The following is a 20410-nucleotide window of genomic DNA, read 5'->3' on the forward strand; positions in this document are numbered from 1 at the left end:
AACCAAGCTGCTCTATTTTTTAATTACATTTTATTTTTCAAAGAAGAAAAAAAGAAGACAAAATATATACAGACATCGCCTTTCTCTCAATTCCATAGGTAAAACAATTTTTTTTTTTACTGTAATAAAAGTTTTTTTTTTTTAATAATTTTATGAACACAAGCATCTCTACCATAATCCCCAAAGGATTTCACACAAAACATTGCATATATTTCTGTAAACATAAACCAATTTGTATAACCCAATACAAACTATGGTGCATCACATTTTCGATTCATTCAAATTTTGCAGGAACCACAAATGTTTTTAGGATTGATAAAAGAGTCAGGATTTAAAATGCAAAAACTTTTTTTTTTTTAATTTATCATTTTTGGATGCTCACGTTGCAATTAATTACAGATGCTGAAAGAATCAGCCCTTAATACATTAGCTCTACTTAAACATATCACTGGGTATCCTCCGTGCAATTGGGACTAAACCATGGATTTCCAGTCTGCACCGTTGCCACCATTGATGTACAGCAGTCCCCAGCATTCAACCGGCAGTCAAAAGGATCACATTGCATATAACACTAATATATTGTCTCATGCAAATTGTGGCATGACCCTCATGCTGGGCATGTGCCAATGTTGATCTACCCAAAGGTACTTTAAACATTAGATTAACATGCGCATAAAGGAAACACGAAGACCAGTTACAAACTGTCACTGCCAGGCACTGCCCTTGCATTTGTTCTGTTAATTTTAATGGCAGGTGCCATAAAGCTAAGAGTGTTCAGTAAACACCAACAGGTACAGCATTTGTGTACACAGCTGATTTTGGCCCAGAAATGCATACTTCTGCATTATCAGGCCAAACGTTATGTCTGCAAGTGTTGCTAGTATATTCTGAAGACATCACCCATAACCTGGCTAAGGCAACTGAGAGTTGTAGTTGTACCTGCTGGAGCCTATAGCTGGCTATACGCAAATGCTTGTTTGGCCAGCTCATAAGACAAAATAGATCTTTGTCCAATATAACCACCGTAGTGGGTAACAATATCACATGTGTCATGTGCATACGGGCTGCAGACTTTTTCTACGATGATTTTATGCCCTCCTTATCTTAATTTGGTCCCATACATAAAACTATCAGTTGCCAATTTGTTAAAAGAGAATCAGAATAGGCAACCAATCCACCCTCAGATATGGGAACCTTTCCATATCCATTCGGATCTATTCATCACGAGTAGATTCATGCATGGGGCAAGTTAGTACTTTGTCCTGGTTAAAAAGCAAGTATTTATACACAAAACACAAAGAAAAAGGAATTCATCCCCTAGCATCAGAATAAAAAAACACCAACATGTTCTATATTTAAATCCCCTGCTAATACTTACTCACTCAGCATTTTGTGAAACACTTATTTAATCATCCACAATGAAAAATTATGCAAAATCCAAAAGCAATGATGTTTTTATATGAAAATTTAAAACAAGGGGAAAAAAATAAAAGCACAAAATAATGAAACAACATGCAGAAGTCTTTGGGGCACTGCCATTTCAGTGGGTTTAAATAATAAACCTGCATGAGCCATATAAACAGGGCTTGTCCTAAAAATATATTCTGCTTTTTCTGTTAATTAAAATAAAAAAAAACAAACACTGAAATCTTTATTTTTCCACTACAAAAGTACAATTGTTTTTACCCTTGCAATTACAACCATCATTATACTAGGGCTTTAACTCTGCCTTCCTCTGGATCAACTGGCAGTTAGACAGGTTGAATAAAATTAAAAGGTTGACCTTGATGGACGTGTGTCTTTTTTCAACCAAACTTACTATGTACAGGTATGGGACCTGTTATCCAGAATGCTCAGGACCTGGGGTTTTCCAGATAACCGATCTATCCGTAATTTGGGTCTTCATGCCTTAAAGGGATACTGTCATGGGAAAAAAATTTTTTTTCAAAATTAATCAGTTAATAGTGCTGCTCCAGCAGAATTCAGCAAACAGATTTTTTTATATTCAATTTTGAAATCTGACATGGGGCTAGACATTTTATCAATTTCCCAGCTGCCCCTGGTCATGTGACTTGTGCCTGCACTTTAGGAGAGAAATGCTTTCTGGCAGGCTGCTGTTTTTCCTTCTCAATGTAACTGAATGTGTCTCAGTGAGACATGGGTTTTTACTATTGAGTACTGTTCTTAGATCTACCAGGCAGCTGTTATCTTGTGTTAGGGAGCTGCTATCTGGTTACCTTCCATTGTTCTTTTGTTTGGCTGCTGGGGGGGAAAAGGGAGGGGGTGATATCACTCCAACTTGCAGTACAGCAGTGATTGAAGTTTATCAGAGCACAAGTCACATGACTTGGGGCAGCTGGGAAATGACAATATGTCTAGCCCCATGTCAGATTTTCAAAATTGAATATAAAAAAATCTGTTTGCTCTTTTGAGAAATGGATTTCAGTGCAGAATTCTGCTGGAGCAGCACTATATTCTTTTTGAAATTTTTTTTTTCCCATGACAGTATCCCTTTAAGTCTACTAGAAATTAATTTAAACATTAAATAAACCCAATAAGTCGGTTTTGCTTCCAATAAGGATTAATCATATCTTAGTTGGGATCAAGTGCATGGTACTGTTTTATTATTACAGAGAAAAAGGAAATCATTTTTATGGGAGACAGCCATTCCGTAATTCGGGGCTTTCTGGATATCGTGTTTCCGGATAAGGGATCCTATACCTGTACTATGTTAACTGGCAATAGTATTTATTCCCTTATCCCCATTCTAGAGTTGCTATGGAGAACCATGGAGTTAGAGTGAAAGCACTTTCAATTTCACTGCTCTGCACTGTTCATTTAAAACCATCATCAGAATACACTTTTACTACAACTCCTATTTACTAGGCTCATGTTGATGGGGGTGTTTACTGCCCATTTAACACAATTGGGATTCAATTCTCAGAAAGGTTCAGCGCCAAACTGCTGCAACCAGGTAAGGAAAATTTTATTCCCAGGAGAATCTGCATGGTCCGCAGTGCCAAATTCACACACTGAACTGAATTTGAAGCTTCACATAAATGCAGTTAACAACTACAACACCATTTTCACGATATTAAAAGCCCTTTATATCTGAGTGAGAGAAAAAAAAAACTTCTGCACTGAGACACTGATTAATCCTGATCAGAGTCAATGACTTATTTCATATATCTTTCTATTATTAGTTGTAGAAAACTAATCCTGAATTGAGCCAAAGGTGAGATATAGAATATGGAGGTTGGGACTCTGTCCCTGAGAGAAATCTCCTTACTTTGGTTTCCCATAGCAAATTTGGAACATGTCAACAGCAGAAAGGTGGCAAAATCCTTTCCTTTTATAAACGGCATCCCTAGGATTCATCCACCAGCCAGAGAGCTGCATCTCTGGTTAAATTCTTCTTAAAAAAATATTTTGTCTCATGCAGCTTGTTGCATGATAATCGTGCATGGCCGCCTGTCATTTTCTGTATGGCCAGTTAGCAACCTGACCATGCTATACTGAGAATGAGAAAAGCTGAAGCTAAAACAAAGTAAGCTTTATCAGAAAGATCTATATAAATACAGCAGTAAACCCTCAAGGTAATGCTGCTTTAAGTCCTCAAAAGAAACACAGCATTTCTTTCTTTTTATTGTGTACACAGGGAGTTCTTTATCAGACTTCCTTCTTTCATCTAAAACCTCCAGGGCACAGCATGAGCATGCTCAGTTTGCTCCTCATCACCCTCCCCTCCCTGATGTAATCTGAGCCCAGAAGTATGAGTGAGAAGGGAGAGACTTAGGCAGGAAGTGATGTCACACCAAGCTAATATGGCAGCTGCTAGCCTAAACAAACTGACAGAACTTTTGGAGCTGTTTTCTCAGGTATGGTAAAGCATTCTGCAGAATAAATATAGTGTTATAGCTTGCACTATTGTGGCTAATTTATTTAATCTATTGGCAATAATCTGCCCCTCTAGCTGTAGCATGTCAGGTGCCATAAATAATCTAATCATAAATCTACAACCTATGGCACAACAAGCATCTTGATAAATATTACAACCTCCACTGTAATGCACCGCACTCCCTTGTGATACTTGCTGTGCAATCATGGAAACATAAGGAGCACACAACACAGCAGTGGGGGTGGCCTAGGGGGCTCAGTATGTACCTGGTCAGATCATTTAATATGTTAGTTAATTATGTTCCTCCATGTACAAGCAGAGTGTGTGAAAAGGGAGAGTCCTCAATTTTTATATAACTGTCAATAACCTCTCATTTATGCCCATATGCTTCCTTTGGTAGCGGCCCAATAAATCTTAGAATTATAGTTGCCTTGAAGGCAGCCAAGACGGGTTAAAAATGGAAATTAAATTGTTCCTTTTTGTGGATTTGTACATGTGAGATAAATGATTCCTGCAATATAGGGAAAAGGTTGCCGGGTTGGCAACACAAGTTAAAGTGCAGAAATTTGCTTTTTTATGTTGGTAAAAAGGTACACTGGCAGGGAGCAAATATGTGGATATACTCAGCCCCCTCAAATTTCTCTTAAAAATATAAGATTCTGTATATTTTTCTCAATGTAAACAAGCATTAGAGCAATCCAGGAAAAATAAACAAATTCTGTAACAAACTCAAATGTTTCAGTCTGCTGCCATTGTTAAGATGCCTTTGTCCTTTTGTTCAAGGCCATTTGTACTACTCCTCCTCCATACAGGCCCAGGCCTCCTCTGCTTTCTGGTAGTACTGATTGGCCAACCTTCCTTTCATTGCTTCCATTGCCACCTCAGCCGCTTCTGTGAACAAGTCACCTAGAAAGCACACAATCAGAAATGAGGAATTATTGCCGGTGGATTCTAATTTTAAGACACATTCTAAGACACGTTTCTTCTATTAAAGAAGAATTGAAGCTTAACTAAATAAGTAGGGCAGACATTTTGTACATTATGTTTTAAGCTTTTGTACCAGCCCAAGGCAACCACAGCCCTTTAGCAGTAAAGATCTGTGTCTCCAAAGATGCCCCAGCAGCTCCCCATCTTCTTTTCTGCTGATTTATTGCACATAGTCTGTGCTACTGTCACTTACTGAGCTTAGGGACCAACACACAAGATACTTTATGAGCTAACTCACATGACTCACTGAAACTTATGTATTATAATAAAGTACCCCCAGTTGCAAAATATGAGGATATTAGAAGTTACCTCAGAGTTCCATGACCTGTATAAAAGCACTCGGCCTTCGGCCTTGTGCTTTTATATGGTTATGAAACTCCTCGGTAACTTATAAAATCCTTATATTTTACAAGAGGGGGTACTTTATTCAATATATATATATATATATATATATATATATATATTGATATATATATTGATATATATATATATATATTGATATATATATATTGATATATAATGTCACAATATAAGGCTAAGTAAATAATTCATATTATTGGTACATGGCAGCTCAGAAACCAGTGCAATTAGCATCAGAATTTATTAATTAGCCCTGTAGCATCAGTTTATACAGGCAAACCTATTTTTCTGCTTGATGATTTGTGAGGATTTGTGAGGACCTCTCAGTTTGCCTTTATTTATTAACTTTAAAAAATGTTTGGGATGGTGGGCCTGCATGAATGCAAAGGGAACCATAAGAAAGGGGGTGTCATACTGTATCCTTCAATATAAACACAGGAAACATACAAATGACTAATAATATTTATCAACTATCCACTGTAAGATATAGTATTGTAGCCAGTTTACAAGCAGGTGGTAAATAAAGGAATTTGTAATAAGGTAGCTTTAGTCTCTGTTCTTGGACAGTTCCTTCAGTGATCTAAAGATGCCATCCCAGGGGTTCAGTACGGTTTGATAGTAGGTAATGGAAAATAACTGATTTACCAGATCGCTGTGGGTCCTTCTGAAGGTTAAATCCCCCAGTGAGTAACATTTCTGCTTCTCTGGCCAGCAGCAAGTATTTTGGTTCATCTTGAGTTCCATCATATTCACCACCTTCATCATAATCTGTCATGTTGAGTGCAGAATCATACCAGAAGATGGCTTCTTGCCAGTCCTGTATCCTAAATTGTGACAATTTGGAAGAGGGAATGCCATTGGTTGTCAGATAAATATCAAACTGTATAAAGAAAGTCTCAACATTAGAGTTGTAAAAAGATGGCTTATACTAGGTGGCCTTTCCCCTACATACTGGTATAAGGCAGAAAACGTCATTATTCGTCACACGAGTAGCAGCCTTTTCAATAGATATACAAGTTTGGGCACAGGGTACTGAAAAACCAGTAATAAGAAAAAGAGAAACATTCACAACCTACAAATTAACAATTTCTTGACAATAATTCAACAAGTATTATTTTATAAGAAAGATTTTATTACGTTTTTGAATGGAAATGATTACGTTGTTTAACTTTCCGATTAATTACTATAATCAACATGTACAATATGTACTAGGCCTAAAAGAATTCTCTTTCCTACCCTGGTGCCAGTGAGATGATAATCTGGGAAATAGTACTTGGGAGAATGGGCAAATTGTTATAATAAAATAAAAAAAAAAAAAAAAGTACAAGGAATACCCCTCAACTAGTCTTACCGGCATCTGGACTTCTGGGAATTTAATTTGCTTTCCTATTTCTCAGTTTAGATCTTTTTATCAGTCTTGCTTGCTATGCTAATTTCCAGGTATTGTTGTTCAAAAAAACATTTTTGGCAAGTTGTGGAGATTTACTGTATAATAAATCTGAGACAGCAGTAAAAGGCAGAGAACAGTCTATATGCCATACAGTAATTAGTAGTACAGGTATGGGATCCGTTATCTGGAAACCCGTTATCCAGAAAGTTCAGAATTATTGGAAAGTCATCTTCCATAGACTCAATTTTATCCAAATAATTAAAATGTTTAAAAATTGCTTTCTTTTTCTCTGTAATTATAAGAAAGTATCTCATTCTTGATCCGAACTAAGTTATAATTAATATATATTGGATGCAAAACCAGCCTATTGGGTTTATTTAATGTTTACATGATTTTTTAGTAGACTTAAGGTACAAGAATCCAAATTACGGAAAGATCTGTTATCCGGAAAACCCCAGGTCCCGAGCATTCTGGATAATAGGTCCCATACCTGTACCATGTCCAGTATGTAGTGACTAGGGATGCACTAAATCCACTATTTAATGATTCGGACGAATACAGAACTGATTCCAAACCCTAATTTGCATATGAAAATTAGGGGTAAAAGGAGGAAAAAGGAGGAAAAAGGACCATGCGAGCAGCGTGTGGTTAAAAAAAAAATTTGACCTCGTTTATGTGACTACAAGTCACGTGTTTTTTTTAGGGATGCACCCAATCCACTATTTTGGATTTGGCCGAACCCCGGAATCCTTTGTGAAAGATTCGGCTGAATACTGAACCGAATCCGAACCCTAATTTGCATATGCAAATTAGGGGTGGGAATGGGAAAACATTTTACTTCCTTGTTTTGTGACCAAAACTCATTTCCCTCCGATTTCCCTCCCCACCCCTAATTTGCATATGCAAATTAGGATTTGGTTCGGCCGGGCAGAAAGATTCGTCCAAATCCGAATTTTGCTGAAAAAGGCAGAATCCTGGCCAAATCCCGAGTCGAATCCTGGATTCGGTGCATCCCTAGTTTTTTTGGATTTGGTTCAGGCTTGCTGGGATCGTTACCTGTCTGAACCAAGGTTCACTCCAGTATCGAAAGCTCGGGCAACGTGAATCATGGAAGGACGATCTCCTGCTTCTGCTGCCATAAACAAATAGTTAAATCCCTTTATTCTGTTATCTTCCGTGTCCTACAAGGAAGAAAGGAAAAATAATTCCTTATTCAAGGAAAATTAAATATAAGTCTTGTACAATGCTTGTACTATGTATAGAGGTGGAGAACAGGAGGGTTCTGATTGAGACCTGGGGATTAAATAAGGCTCACCAAGCAATATACTGTATGGCTTCAGCTTGCCCCTGAGCCACATGGCAAGGATCCTTTCCACTGATTCCATCCATTGATTTTTGTATCAGAAAGTAATGTGTTTGGATGTGTGAAGGGTGAGCTGCTGAGCATCACTATGCACTAATATCCCACAGAGCAGAATGGCGTTCAACTTCTCAAAGCATCTGAATTAATTCTGACAAACTGCAAATAGGTGTCAGCTTTGATATCATCCTCTTAGCAGTCTGTCTACGTGCAGCTTTGTGGTGCATTTATTTATTTCGAAAGGCCGTAGCTCTAATACATTGCTTAGGCAAAGGGAGCACACAGCAACCTAACTGTCAATCAAAATCCTGCAAAGAGTGGGATAGGGAGAATACTGAAATGTAATCTGATTATTTTAGAAATGGTATAGAATTTTAAATTGATAATATTTAGATATTTCCATGATATACAACTAATATTACTTTTTTATGTTTGTGAAGTTCCCCTTTAACTGCAGAACAGATTAAATTGTTTTGAATCCGGTTGGCTTGCCTCTTGCAGTCTATAATAAAGCTACCACTTCATTTTATAGATTTTGTATACAAAGTAAAGCTCCGGAGCTGGCTCAGTATGTAGTACGGTAACAGACGCTTATACCAAACTATTGGCTTACCTGAACAGATACATCAGTCAATATGTGATGGGGTGACTGTGAGTACATGAGGCCAAGTCCAATAATGGCTTCAAGTTCCCCGCAATGAGCAGCATGTTCCAGATGAAAAATGGCAGATTCCTGATCCCATTCTTGGTTTTTCTCACAGAAACGTCCCCCTTCATGATAACGCACCATGGCCAAGTGAACCTGGAACAACAGGAAATAACCTATTTTGTCATGTATTCAATGCCTTATAAATAGCAATGTGAATGGCTAAATAACTAGGGAACCTCCAAATCCCTCGCGAAAGATTCAGCCGAAAACCGAACCGAATCTTAATTTGCATATGCTAATTAGGGGTGGGAAGGGAAAAACATTTTTTTACTTTCTTGCTTTGCGACAAAAAGGCACGCAATTACCCCCTGCCCCTAATTTGCATATGCAAATTAGGATTTGCATTCGGTTCAGCCAGGCAGAAGGATTCGCCAGAATCCTGCTGAAAAAGGTCGAATCCCGAACCGAATCCTGAATTCGGTGAATCCCTATAAATAACCAAAAGTGCAAATCCATATGAAAAATTATACTTTCTGACAAGATAATTAACCACTTCTAAATGAAATCATGAAATAGTAACATTGCCCAAAACAGTTGATCTTTTTTTTTGGGGGGGTTGAAAAGAATGCAGGTGGGGTTAGGGTGGATCAAAGTGGGCCTGGGAAGAATAGAGGTCAAAACGGTCCATATTTTTTGTATGCTACTGCACAAATGTAACACAACCAGTATTTTCCCTTTTGTGGAAGTGCATCAAGTCATGCTAATGATATTTCTCTCCTAACTAGAAAAGCAAAGAGAATATATGAAGATGTGTTTATACCTTTCCAAGAATCGATTTCCCGATTTTCTTCTCTAGTTCCAGAGTATTAAGTCTTTGCATTTCAACCGCCACACAGGAGGGTCTGTGGACATGAACACGAGAAGCATGGAACTGGTTCCATTTCTCCACAGTGACCTGCAAAACATAAAAAATGACAGTGTTAAGTGATAATAGCTTCTGCATATATCTACCTAGGGATGGTTATTATTACGGTACAACTCTATTACATATTATATATGAAATATATAATTATTCTTTCCTTCGAGGTCTAAGTTTTCCAAGCCAGTAATAACAAGGCAATCACAATGCTTTCTACACCTGCCTCATTCATAATAAATTTATGGTTGGTTGTACTGTGATATTCAACCTGAATAGCCCATTATATTATTAGTATTATTCTCAAATGTGTATTACCCCCTAATCAAAGCAAAAACTGCTCGTGCATAGCAGCAAATTACATGAAAACCAAAAAAAACGAATAGTCAAAATAGAATAGAGGCCTTCCAGTCCTGTATATAATTAAAGCTGGCTAAAAAACAAATTGCCCTTTCTGGAACATAGACTTATTTTAGCTTATATGCCGGATCTTTTAAAACGGTTTGCTGGTGGAGCGAAGAAACAGCCCTCTTTGGTACTGCAAATAAATGTATATAGATTTTACGACATTATAGAATTTTACATTGATATTTGTGAATGACATGGCATGCCTTTTTCAGAATGGAATTTGGTTTTAAAGGAGGAGCAAACCCAAAAGTAAAAAAAAAACCCTACCCCCCCCCTACCCTACATAGCAGGTCCGGACTGAGAATTTAAGGCCCTGGGATTTTAGGTACACAGAGGCCCAATCAGCTCATAAAGAGGCCCAAACAGCCCCCATCAGCCCACTAAATACTGGCTTTCTATGGCACCTTATAGCAGCCCCTCTGGCATTTGCCAGAACCCACAGATCAGTCCGGCCTGCTAGATAGACCCCCCCTCCCCCCAGCCTAAATGTTACCCCGCGCATAGGCCCCTAACTTTTTACTTACCCCTTGGTGCAGATTCAGGCAATGGAGTTCACAGACGCCATCTTGAGCCGCTTCAGGATATCTTCGGAATGAGACCGGCACTTCTACAATTCTTGTGAGTTTTGGCACATGCGTAGTTGTCGCGAAACAGAAAATTGCTCCAACTACGCATGCGCCGCCCGTCTCATTCCGAAGATTACTGAAGAAGAAGATGGCGGCCGTGAACTCCGCTGGACAGAATCTTCACAGAAGGGTAAGTAAAGACTTAGGGGCATTCGTCCGGAGTAGGGGGGAGGAGGGAGGGGTTTCTATGTAGGGTAGGGGGTAGGGCTTTTTTAACTTTTAGGTTTGCGTCTCCTTTAAGCTATACTGATACACAAATAGAAGTGATCTTAGCTAAATAAACAGGGCCTGTGTTCTTATTGCTTTCAGTTTGATAGCTCCCCAATCCTTGCATTCACACTGCAGCCACATAATCATAAGGATAGTACATGAACTCTGTTACACAGCTACGCAATAACAATATAAATAACAATGTAAATGCAATATCCAAGCATGCCTCTTCCACACAAGTGTATCGTTTAACATGAGGGTTTTTTGACAGGACGCAAAATATAAAATGCAGACATATTTCAGCACCATGATTGGATGGATAATTGGTTGGCACGTTATTTGCTAGGCTGTGGATCAAAAATCCAACACAATTTGCAGAGTACAGTGCTGTTGGGTACAATAACTTTGCACATTGTACCCACTGGAGGTCCCACTCCCTATAATTCCCTAATTCCCACCATGCCCTTCATGTGATATACAACCCCTACTGTCTTTCTATAAAACAGCACTATAAGTTATGAGGGTATACAATACATTTATATTTATAGATAGACATATATATAGATATATTAACTGTGAATCTTTCTGCAGTATTTATAATTAATACTATTGAATGTAGTATATGTTGTATTAATTTAGTCCTGTAATCTCCCTTTAATTTTATGGCTCAAGTTTCTAATCCATCCAAACATGTGCAGGTAACAAGGACGCTGGTAAGTGAATTGGTGACAGAAGCAGCATCTCAATGGAAACTCTAACATGAAATCATGCAGAATCACCAGTTTACTCCGTGGACTGTTTTTAAGGATGACATAGGCCTTATTTACACCTTTGCTCTGATTGGGAGAAACATTAGAAAAGGAATTCATGATATGAGATGTTAATGAATGACAAGCAAATGAAGACTAGGCATTAAAATCAGCAGTACTAGATATTCAATTAAATCAGCATCATGAAAATGATATAAGCCCCTTCCTTGTTTTTCACTCAGCATTTCTTGACTTTATTAAGGACAATGGACATAAATAATGGACACAATGACTGCATGTTCTGGCTTCAATATCACAGCATTCTCTGACAGGGCACTGTCTCTATCCTGTCAGTAACAGACTGGCCCCATCAGAGAACATACAATAAGAAAGAGACATTGCCAAATGGCACAGGTGCTATATACTACTCCTATGATGGAAATAAGAAAGGACTGATAACAAATGACAGGTTGGTAACCACTAGGTGCTCTGGCAGGTCAGTTCAACACTATATTCTATATTATTAGCTCTGATATTTGAACAAATCATATTCTTTCTGTAACCATTTTTTGCCCCCCAAAAAAAAACAAGTCACCTAATCCTTATAATTCCTGGCTTAGACATTTATATGTCATGTAGCTGGAAATGTAAAATTTAAAGATGAGTCATTTTGATACACGACCTTTCACAAAATTTGGACATTCCCAGTACTGCTGCTTTCTTAATGCATATTAGAATGATAACAGGAGGAATGGATCGGTTGTGGAAGAACATTTATGTCATTATTGTACATACCTTTCCAAAACTGTCCTCAGATTCTGACTCAAACCGTCTTCTGCCAACGATATGGATCTACACATAAGCAGAAATAAATTCGAAAAACACAATATACATAATGTATCAAATTATGCAGCAAACATTAATATCATTGCAGAAACTAAAATATTACAGAGAGCATTTACAAACAAGTTGATGATGATGAGTTGTACCTTACAGTGTCAGCTTGCCACAAGCATTACTGATGACAATGCGTTTGTTAACCTAAGAAGTTATAACTGCTGATCAAAGTGGAATTATACAAGACTTTGGCTGAACAGACTTACCTGTCCCACAAAATTTTGCAACATGCAAGGACATCCAACAAAAGATCCTGTGTTGTTTTGCCCTTACTGTGTTAACAAACTTGATAATGGGTCAGACTGGGCTGATGGAACACTGCCCTCGTGGCCTCTCCATCCCAGACCTGCTCCCCAACCTCATCTAATGGCCAAAATTTCCTTGCATCTTAAACACACAGGGCGAGGACCACTGGAGGGGGTTTTAGCCAGGGTTTTGCGCCTGGAACAAGGGCCGGGACCTCTGACCCAGAAACCCGGTCAGCCCAGACCCACCGCTGAATTGATATATCACTGTTTTATATATGAATAGCTCCAGTGAATATGATGCATGTGTTTTCACTCATCCCTCCCAGAAATAATGTTGATTCTCACTTACTCTGTGTTCCAGCTCATCAGATTCACTTCGCTTTTCACTGGGACATCCACTATCCCCTCCATTTTCAGAGTCCTTAAAATTAAAAAATAATAATGAATAAAAAAAAACAATATAACATTTTTGAGACAACTACATTATATAGGAAAACCTATGAATCAACCTACTCTATGATTGTCCAAGTTATTGTTTTCTTCATTATGTAAGTTGTCCACCTCATTAAAAATAGGCCAACCTTTAAAGAAAAAGAGGGGGAAAAAACAAATGTAAGCAAGAATATTGGCTCCAGGAGTGGTAACCATACAAACAATTCCCAGCAACACAGTAAAATGTTTAGTTTATTTACAACAGCATATTACGCACCGTAAAAAGTACAGTTAACAACAAGAGTAACTTGCAACAAGCCTACAAATGCCCAAGCAATTCTTGTATCAGGTTTCGGGCAATCTCTGTGCCCTTTATCATGCTTCCCAGTAATAAAGAAAGCCCTGCTATTAGTGCACCAACATTCAACTAATTTAGGCATTAGCTCCCAGCCAATAATTGTACAGAAGAGTGCCAATAAAGAAGGGGTGGGAGGGCAAGAGAGCCCACAGGATATCCCACCAATGCTGGTTTGCTTAGTACTTCAATCTATTTATAGGGCTGATATATGGAATTGAATGCAAGCAAAGAGCTTGGCATTTCCCCACTTTACATTAAACTGTATGTGGCTTCTGTTCTTACCATGCGAATCGAATCTATGGCCATGCGGGGTAACTGGGGAAGGTGAGTTGGGTAAGGAATCGAATGCCATGTCGCTCATGTCATCAGAATTTTCAGAGAGACGTGAGAGAAGGGGTGGGCGGCTGCCAGACATAGTTCTGACCCGATTGCTGCCACATTTCTCTTCAATGCCACGAACAACAGTCTGGGCTGTTTGCTGGGTAAAAACAACACCATTCGTATGAGGGATAATGCACACTAAACAGTATTACTTACAAACAGTATTCATAAAAATAAAACATATTTATTGAGTTTTATTAGAAGGTCTATTAGACATTTAGTATATATCTGCAAGTTCGTAGGGTGCCCCAAGAACACCAGAAAATGCCCAGTGAGCAAAAGTTTCAGCTGGCCATCCAGAAGTACAAAAAATATGCCTCCGTTTACCAGTAGGGCTGCCACCTGGCCGGTATTTTACCTGCCTGGCCGGTAAAAAAATTATGCTTTATTCCAATGTTATTGATAAATTAAAACGGCAAGATTATAGGAAGGCCGGTATTTTTTTCCAGAAAAGGTAGCAACCCTATTTACCAGGAGTAAGTATGTTCTCCCCAAATCTGAGTGAGTTTATGTCTACACTCCAAAAACATACACTGTGAATTGAATCCTGATAAAACTGACCACAATGGGGCACATTTATCAAGACGGGGGAAATTTGCACCCGAAAAGAAACCTAATTGGTTGCTGCATGTTACTGTTACACAATGGCATCAACATCTTGGTTTAAATCACCCCGATATCTATCAGGCAGGTTTGAAAATTGCATCAGAGTGTTGATGAGGACCTCGCCAGGGCCTTCTTTTCTATATAAACACTCAAGAGCACATACCTAAGATGGTATCTTTTTAAATCACCCTGGCCGCATGCCTAAAGACTTTCCTGAACTTGTGTGGATGGCTAAGACATGGCTAAGACATGCGGCAGAGTATGCCCAACTGATTTATTTGATATTTGTTAGGCTGTCAGTAAACAAGTGTCACACTATATAGCATGTGCCTTAAATTCATATTTCTTTAGAAATACACCTTTAGAGGATTAGAATTTTAACATGATTTATAAATATCAGGATTAAACACTTACCAACATTTTGGTGCAGTTATCCAAAACAGACTTTTCTCTGGGCGAATGGTCAAAGGGCGTCAGTCCCATGCTTTTGCATATTTTGTTGCATGCATGGGAATGGAAGAATAAAGCCATTCCTCTTACCCCTGTTTGGGAAAATAATTTTAATAAATCTGTTCCATTAGGCACACCATATATGAAGCACCAGTCCCCCCTTTAAGTGAAGTAAATCTGTTATTTTGATTCTTTCAGTTTCTAAAGGCATATCTGAGTCATTCCAGCAAAAAAAAAAAAAGTGAAAACTCACCACTAGGTGTCCCTATTCCCCCTCCCCCACTTTAGAAAATAGGAATGTGATCAATCACCTAAATTTCCATCTCCAAAATCCGTCCCACTCTCTGTGTGGATCTGCGGATCAGTGTATAAATCACCAACTCCCTGTATGTCAACAACAATCAGCTGATGTCCTGAGCGCTCAAATGTGAAATGACTGAAGGCCTGTGAAGAGAAGAGTCAATTCACCAATTCAGTCTGCACTCGCTTTCATTCATTTATTGTATTCAGTCAAATCTGGGTGCTGTGCTCAGTATTGGAAATGTAGAAGAATAGCCGGGGTAGCACCCACTCCAAGTAAAGTTAATATTTATTCATTAAAAAGTAGCATAACAGAGGCATCAACGTTTTGGCTCTTGGTCTAGAGCCTTTGTCAAGATGCTTGATTTGGTTTTGAATCTTGACAAAAGCTCTAGACCAAGAGCTGAAACGTTGATGCCTCTGTAATGCTACTTTTTAATGAATAAATATTAACTTTACTTGGAGTGCGTGCTACCCCGGCTATTCTATATATATATATATATATATATATATATATATATATATATATATATATATATATATATATATATATATATATATATATATATATATATATATTTATATATGTTCATGATAAATAAAGAGAAAAGCAGGTGTGGTCTGTCTCCCCCCAAAGGTAACACTTTCTTTTTTTCACTTAGGATAGGACTGACGCATGGACACTGCCTTGATGGGCGCATCAGTTTATGCGTGCTTTGTACAAACTTTGTAACTAAAAGTGTCTTTTTTAAGAAAGTTACAGTTCAGTTGTGCAAGAATATTTTTTTAGGGGGTTATATGTTGAGAGTGCTGGGCCTAACTTGTTTAGTATATATATATATATATATATATATCTCATATATAAAGGCAGGGTGCATACTGGGTACTTTTTAAAAATCATGTTTTGGTCCTTTCCTAAAACCTTTATCAAGAGCATGGTCTGAAATGTTGACCGTTATAATATGTGTTAAATAAAAGTTTGTACCCAATGTGCACCCTATCTAGACCTTCTGCTTGAGAATTTCAGCAAGGAAGTTAGCGTGTCACTGGTTACTGATCCATTTGTGTCAGACAGGGGTTTTTAATTGATAAATATTACACAACTTTACTTTGATCTCAGTGTTTTTCAGTGTACAACTGTGGCAGTCAAAACACCCTGTGTGTCATTAGCTGTAAAAGAAAAAGTCCCTATGTATCTGATTTTTAATTTATATAAATGCAGAATACAACATGGAGGCATCACATTTTCAGCAATGTTTAAACTTTCCTCTAGGATATTTTTCTCTTTTTAAGGGACATCAACACTAGAATACAACATCTTCCTTCACCTGGTGTCATAACTGATACACAATGGGTGGAATTCACAAAAAAATATATAGGATTTACTGTGGAACAGAAACCAGTCAAAACATTTTTATTTCATGTAAAACATGAAACTCAATTTTTTTTTTTAGTTAAACATATCTACTTGTTACAGTATATACTCATTTATCTATGTTTGACTCAGCTGTCAATCATATATTGCCTGCCCCTCCTCTTTGCCTTAGGCATAGAGGCGGGGCAGGCAATTACTTACACTTTTCCATGCACTTACTAGATTTCATTGTACACCTCACATTCCCCTCCCTTCTCACTATCTAATTGTGTAACATGGGCATGGGCATCAGGTGCCCCATTCTGGCTCAAAAACAAGATTTTGGCATGATCTAAACTTTGACTTAATAACAAAATGGCTGCTGCCTGTTTAAAGTGATTGTGAATTCCAAAGACTAAAACAAACAAGAAATATATAGTGTGAGTAAAGTTTATTTTGCCAACTAACATTATAAAATAGAATTTGGAATTATTTCTTAGAGTGACAGGTCCCCTTTAAAACAAATTACTGATTTGATGCTCTGGCTTACTGCTTCAGAGCTTCAGAGTATATTTACAACTGCTTAGTTAATCCACCCCTTATTCTGCACTTTCTCCTTCAAAATCCCTAATAACTATGAATTAATGACGTTTGCATACCATCACTTTCTAGTTACAGATTCATACCTGACTCAGAAACATGATTATAAATAAACTTAAGTGAAAGCAGCAGTCATTCTGAAAGGGTCAGTCTTTATTAAAGTTAAACGTCTGTTACTTGGGGGGCAGAAACACATGATGCAAAATATTCAGGTATTGTACCCCAAAGAACTAATTTGTACATGGTTTTTATAAGTTACCAAGCTATTAAAGGGTAAAGGGTATTTTGCACTGTAGTCATGTATAAGATTAGCCCTGCAAACCAAAACCATACCTGAGGAGTGAGGCGGATATTGTCATCTCGAACAAACCCAGAATTTGAGTTATATTTAATATACTTTCCCTCGATGTAATGTTCAAGGTGAAAAAGCGGTTTGCCGGGCCTGTCCTTCATTTCAATAATGCACATTTGCATGATGTCCACCTGTCAGGGACACAAAAACATGCTTACTGGTACCAAGTCCAAAAGTGTATGTGAGTACAACATTTATTTCAAGTCAAAAAGAAAACCAGGTACAGCCTATACGTGTTGGAAAAAAGACACGTTGGATAACACAATAATCATATGACCTATGTAAAGCTATCCAGAAAGAAAGGTGTGCCATCTTGAAGATGTTTTTGTGGTTATCATGGAACTGGGAGCAGTCTGAGCATTATAAGGGGTGTGGTTACCTATTATTCTAGATTAGAATATTCTCCTTTTATTTGTATCAGTCTGGTTTCTTGTACCTTAGTATTATCTGGGTTTGACATGCCAAACATGTTCCCAGATAATTGTAAGGTTAGTGTCACAATCAGCCAGTAAGACTTATTAACTTGTTGCTTGCTCAGCAGAGGGGTCCCACGAGAAGTGCTACTTATAGATTGGGTCCCTGAAACACTTACCTAATAAATCCTTTAGAAATATCTATGTTTTATGTCTTATTGTGCCATATGCATACCCAAGGCTTTCTTTTAAAAAAAAGTATAATTGGAATGCATGGGCTAAATAGTAGAATAGGTGTATGATACACCCTTTCAATGGGTAATGATTCTCGGTCAATCCCCGAGAGAACCACAGCAATGTAAATTATCCATATCCCAGCAATCCACATAGAAATGAGAATAGAAAGGGGGCTTGAAAGACAATAGCAAATATATTGGTAAACCCAGATACTAAAACCATTGCTCTTTTTAGGATGTCTGTATATAATCTTTCAAAAGAGCATAACCACCTGACCCCTAGACATCTAAACAATTCCTTACTTTCACAAGCTCTGCCTATATGAGGATCTAAGGATTTAATGTGGCAGGATCAGGTTATCAGCAGGAAGCAGAGTACAGGCATGCTGCCTGTATGCGCTTGTCAGATGCCTGAAGATAACATTGCCATCACCGCGATGGAAGCCCAAGGACCAGATTACTGTGGCCAGAATAAATAAACATGTATGAATATAACGTTGTCTAATCCTAATATAGTACCCTGTGAATTCACATTATATTAACCAATGCAACAGAGAGGAGGTCAGAAAGTCAGAAAGTCCTACTCTTTAATGCTTTTGGGTTAAAATATTCCATTCTGTCATACACATAAAAACTGGGGGCACTGATAGACAATCACTAGACAGAGGATTCTTGCTCAATAGCAGAGCTTCTCCAGGTTGCCATACTTTGCCAAACAAGTGGATCTGGGCCCAATTTGGCCACCCATGTACTGAGCCATAGCTGCTTGATCCAATTGCTGGCCATCATCCATTGGGGCCTACAGAGACCCTATGAACGAGGGCCGCATCAGCGTGCCGATGCACATGAACTAACGCTCCAGTCACATACACTGTATTAAATGCTATGTGACAGGGACCTTAATGTCACAAGTACATTTGTGCTCCTGTGTTTGTGACCCTGTCAAATATCCAAGCAGGTATAACTTGCTTCTATATATGTATGTATAACTTTATTTGTAATGCACTGTTAAGGAGCCGCAGCAATGTACACTGTCTAAAAGTAAAATAACATTTAAGACAAAAACTACTTTGTGTGTGTGTGTGTGTGTGCATATGCCACTTTTAAAGACAAAAGCACTGCATATAGAAAGGTACAAATGATATTTATACAATATAAAGGCTGCTGTACCTTTATGCAGGCACCATTTTTTTCTCTAACGTTCCATATCATCAGGATTGTTTTTTAGTACCTCCAATTGCACAGAATATACTGATGAGTATTGAAGCATGATTTGTAAGCACCTACAGTGGCTCAGAAAACATCATGATCAAGCAGCATAATCAAGCCAAAAGTGTTGTGCAGAAAATACAACAATTCAAAAGATAGTATTAGTTCTTTAACTTCCCCTTCATGTTTTGCAAAAGCTGCAAAACAGTCAAAACCAGAATAACTTCTTACCCCTTTCAGGATATCCTGTAATACTATATACATGGTCACTGTGCCAAAGCCTGATAAATCTCTAATAAATAAAACAAGATTTCAGCCAACACCTGATTTTGTCCAGCAATATTTTTCACCACAAGGACATGCTGATACGCCTGGATTTTAGTGAGCTAATTGTCAGATATTTTCTCACAACTCAGACACAGAACTTGACTTGACAAAATAAACCTTTGATAGACCTTACATATAATATACTTAAAAACAACAAAAGAATGACCCAAAATCCTGATAATATTCCTTGCCAGCTCCATCTTCGTTCCCATTCGGACCAGTAGTACATCAAACCAAATTACTTGGAAGCCAGCGCTTGCAGCACAGGAAAAATACAGAAAGATTAAATATAGTGTAGTATTTCTACCTTTTGTATAACACCCACTGTGTTCTTTTTTAAATTAAAACGGTGTGCTTGTTCCCTCAACCAAGGGGCTGTGCTCACATCTTGGTTCATTAACCAAGGTGAAAAGATAGAAAAACAATGGCAAGATAGTCAAGATGGGTACTCACAAACCATAAAATTATTTGTGCTTTACAAATTCACTAATGGCATCAAGTACCAAAGTTCAGCAAAGTTCAAACAGCAGCAATAGGTCTCTACAGAGTAAAAGTACTTAAATAGTGTAAAAACCTCTTTAATATCAAAACATTTATTGCACTCATATATTACAAGCACATATTTTGCTTTAATAGTCTCTCCCAGGTGAAAGGAACTCGCTCCTGGTGGTTGCAATGTTACTTGCCAGCGTCT

General features: G+C 37.9%; 1 protein-coding gene across 3 annotated transcripts in view; it reads right to left on the reverse strand.

The window, feature by feature from the left end:
- Positions 1-3088: 3088 nt before the first annotated feature.
- Positions 3089-20410, reverse strand: part of eef2k.L (eukaryotic elongation factor 2 kinase L homeolog) — a 67864-nt gene continuing 50542 nt past the window's right edge. For all 3 annotated transcript variants that reach the window (XM_041575869.1, XM_018236450.2, XM_041575870.1), the window contains exons 7-18: positions 17513-17662; positions 15237-15369; positions 14890-15017; positions 13771-13966; positions 13212-13279; positions 13048-13119; positions 12349-12405; positions 9465-9599; positions 8609-8797; positions 7692-7816; positions 5891-6069; positions 3089-4804 (exon numbers count right to left, since the gene is read on the reverse strand). In XM_041575869.1, the coding sequence (XP_041431803.1) occupies positions 4692-4804; positions 5891-6069; positions 7692-7816; positions 8609-8797; positions 9465-9599; positions 12349-12405; positions 13048-13119; positions 13212-13279; positions 13771-13966; positions 14890-15017; positions 15237-15369; positions 17513-17662 (1545 nt within the window). In that variant the 3' untranslated portion in view covers positions 3089-4691. The remainder of the gene's footprint in view (positions 4805-5890; positions 6070-7691; positions 7817-8608; positions 8798-9464; positions 9600-12348; positions 12406-13047; positions 13120-13211; positions 13280-13770; positions 13967-14889; positions 15018-15236; positions 15370-17512; positions 17663-20410) is intronic.

This window comes from Xenopus laevis, chromosome 9_10L (assembly GCF_017654675.1).
Source record: "Xenopus laevis strain J_2021 chromosome 9_10L, Xenopus_laevis_v10.1, whole genome shotgun sequence".
Classification (NCBI taxonomy): Eukaryota; Metazoa; Chordata; class Amphibia; order Anura; family Pipidae; genus Xenopus; species Xenopus laevis.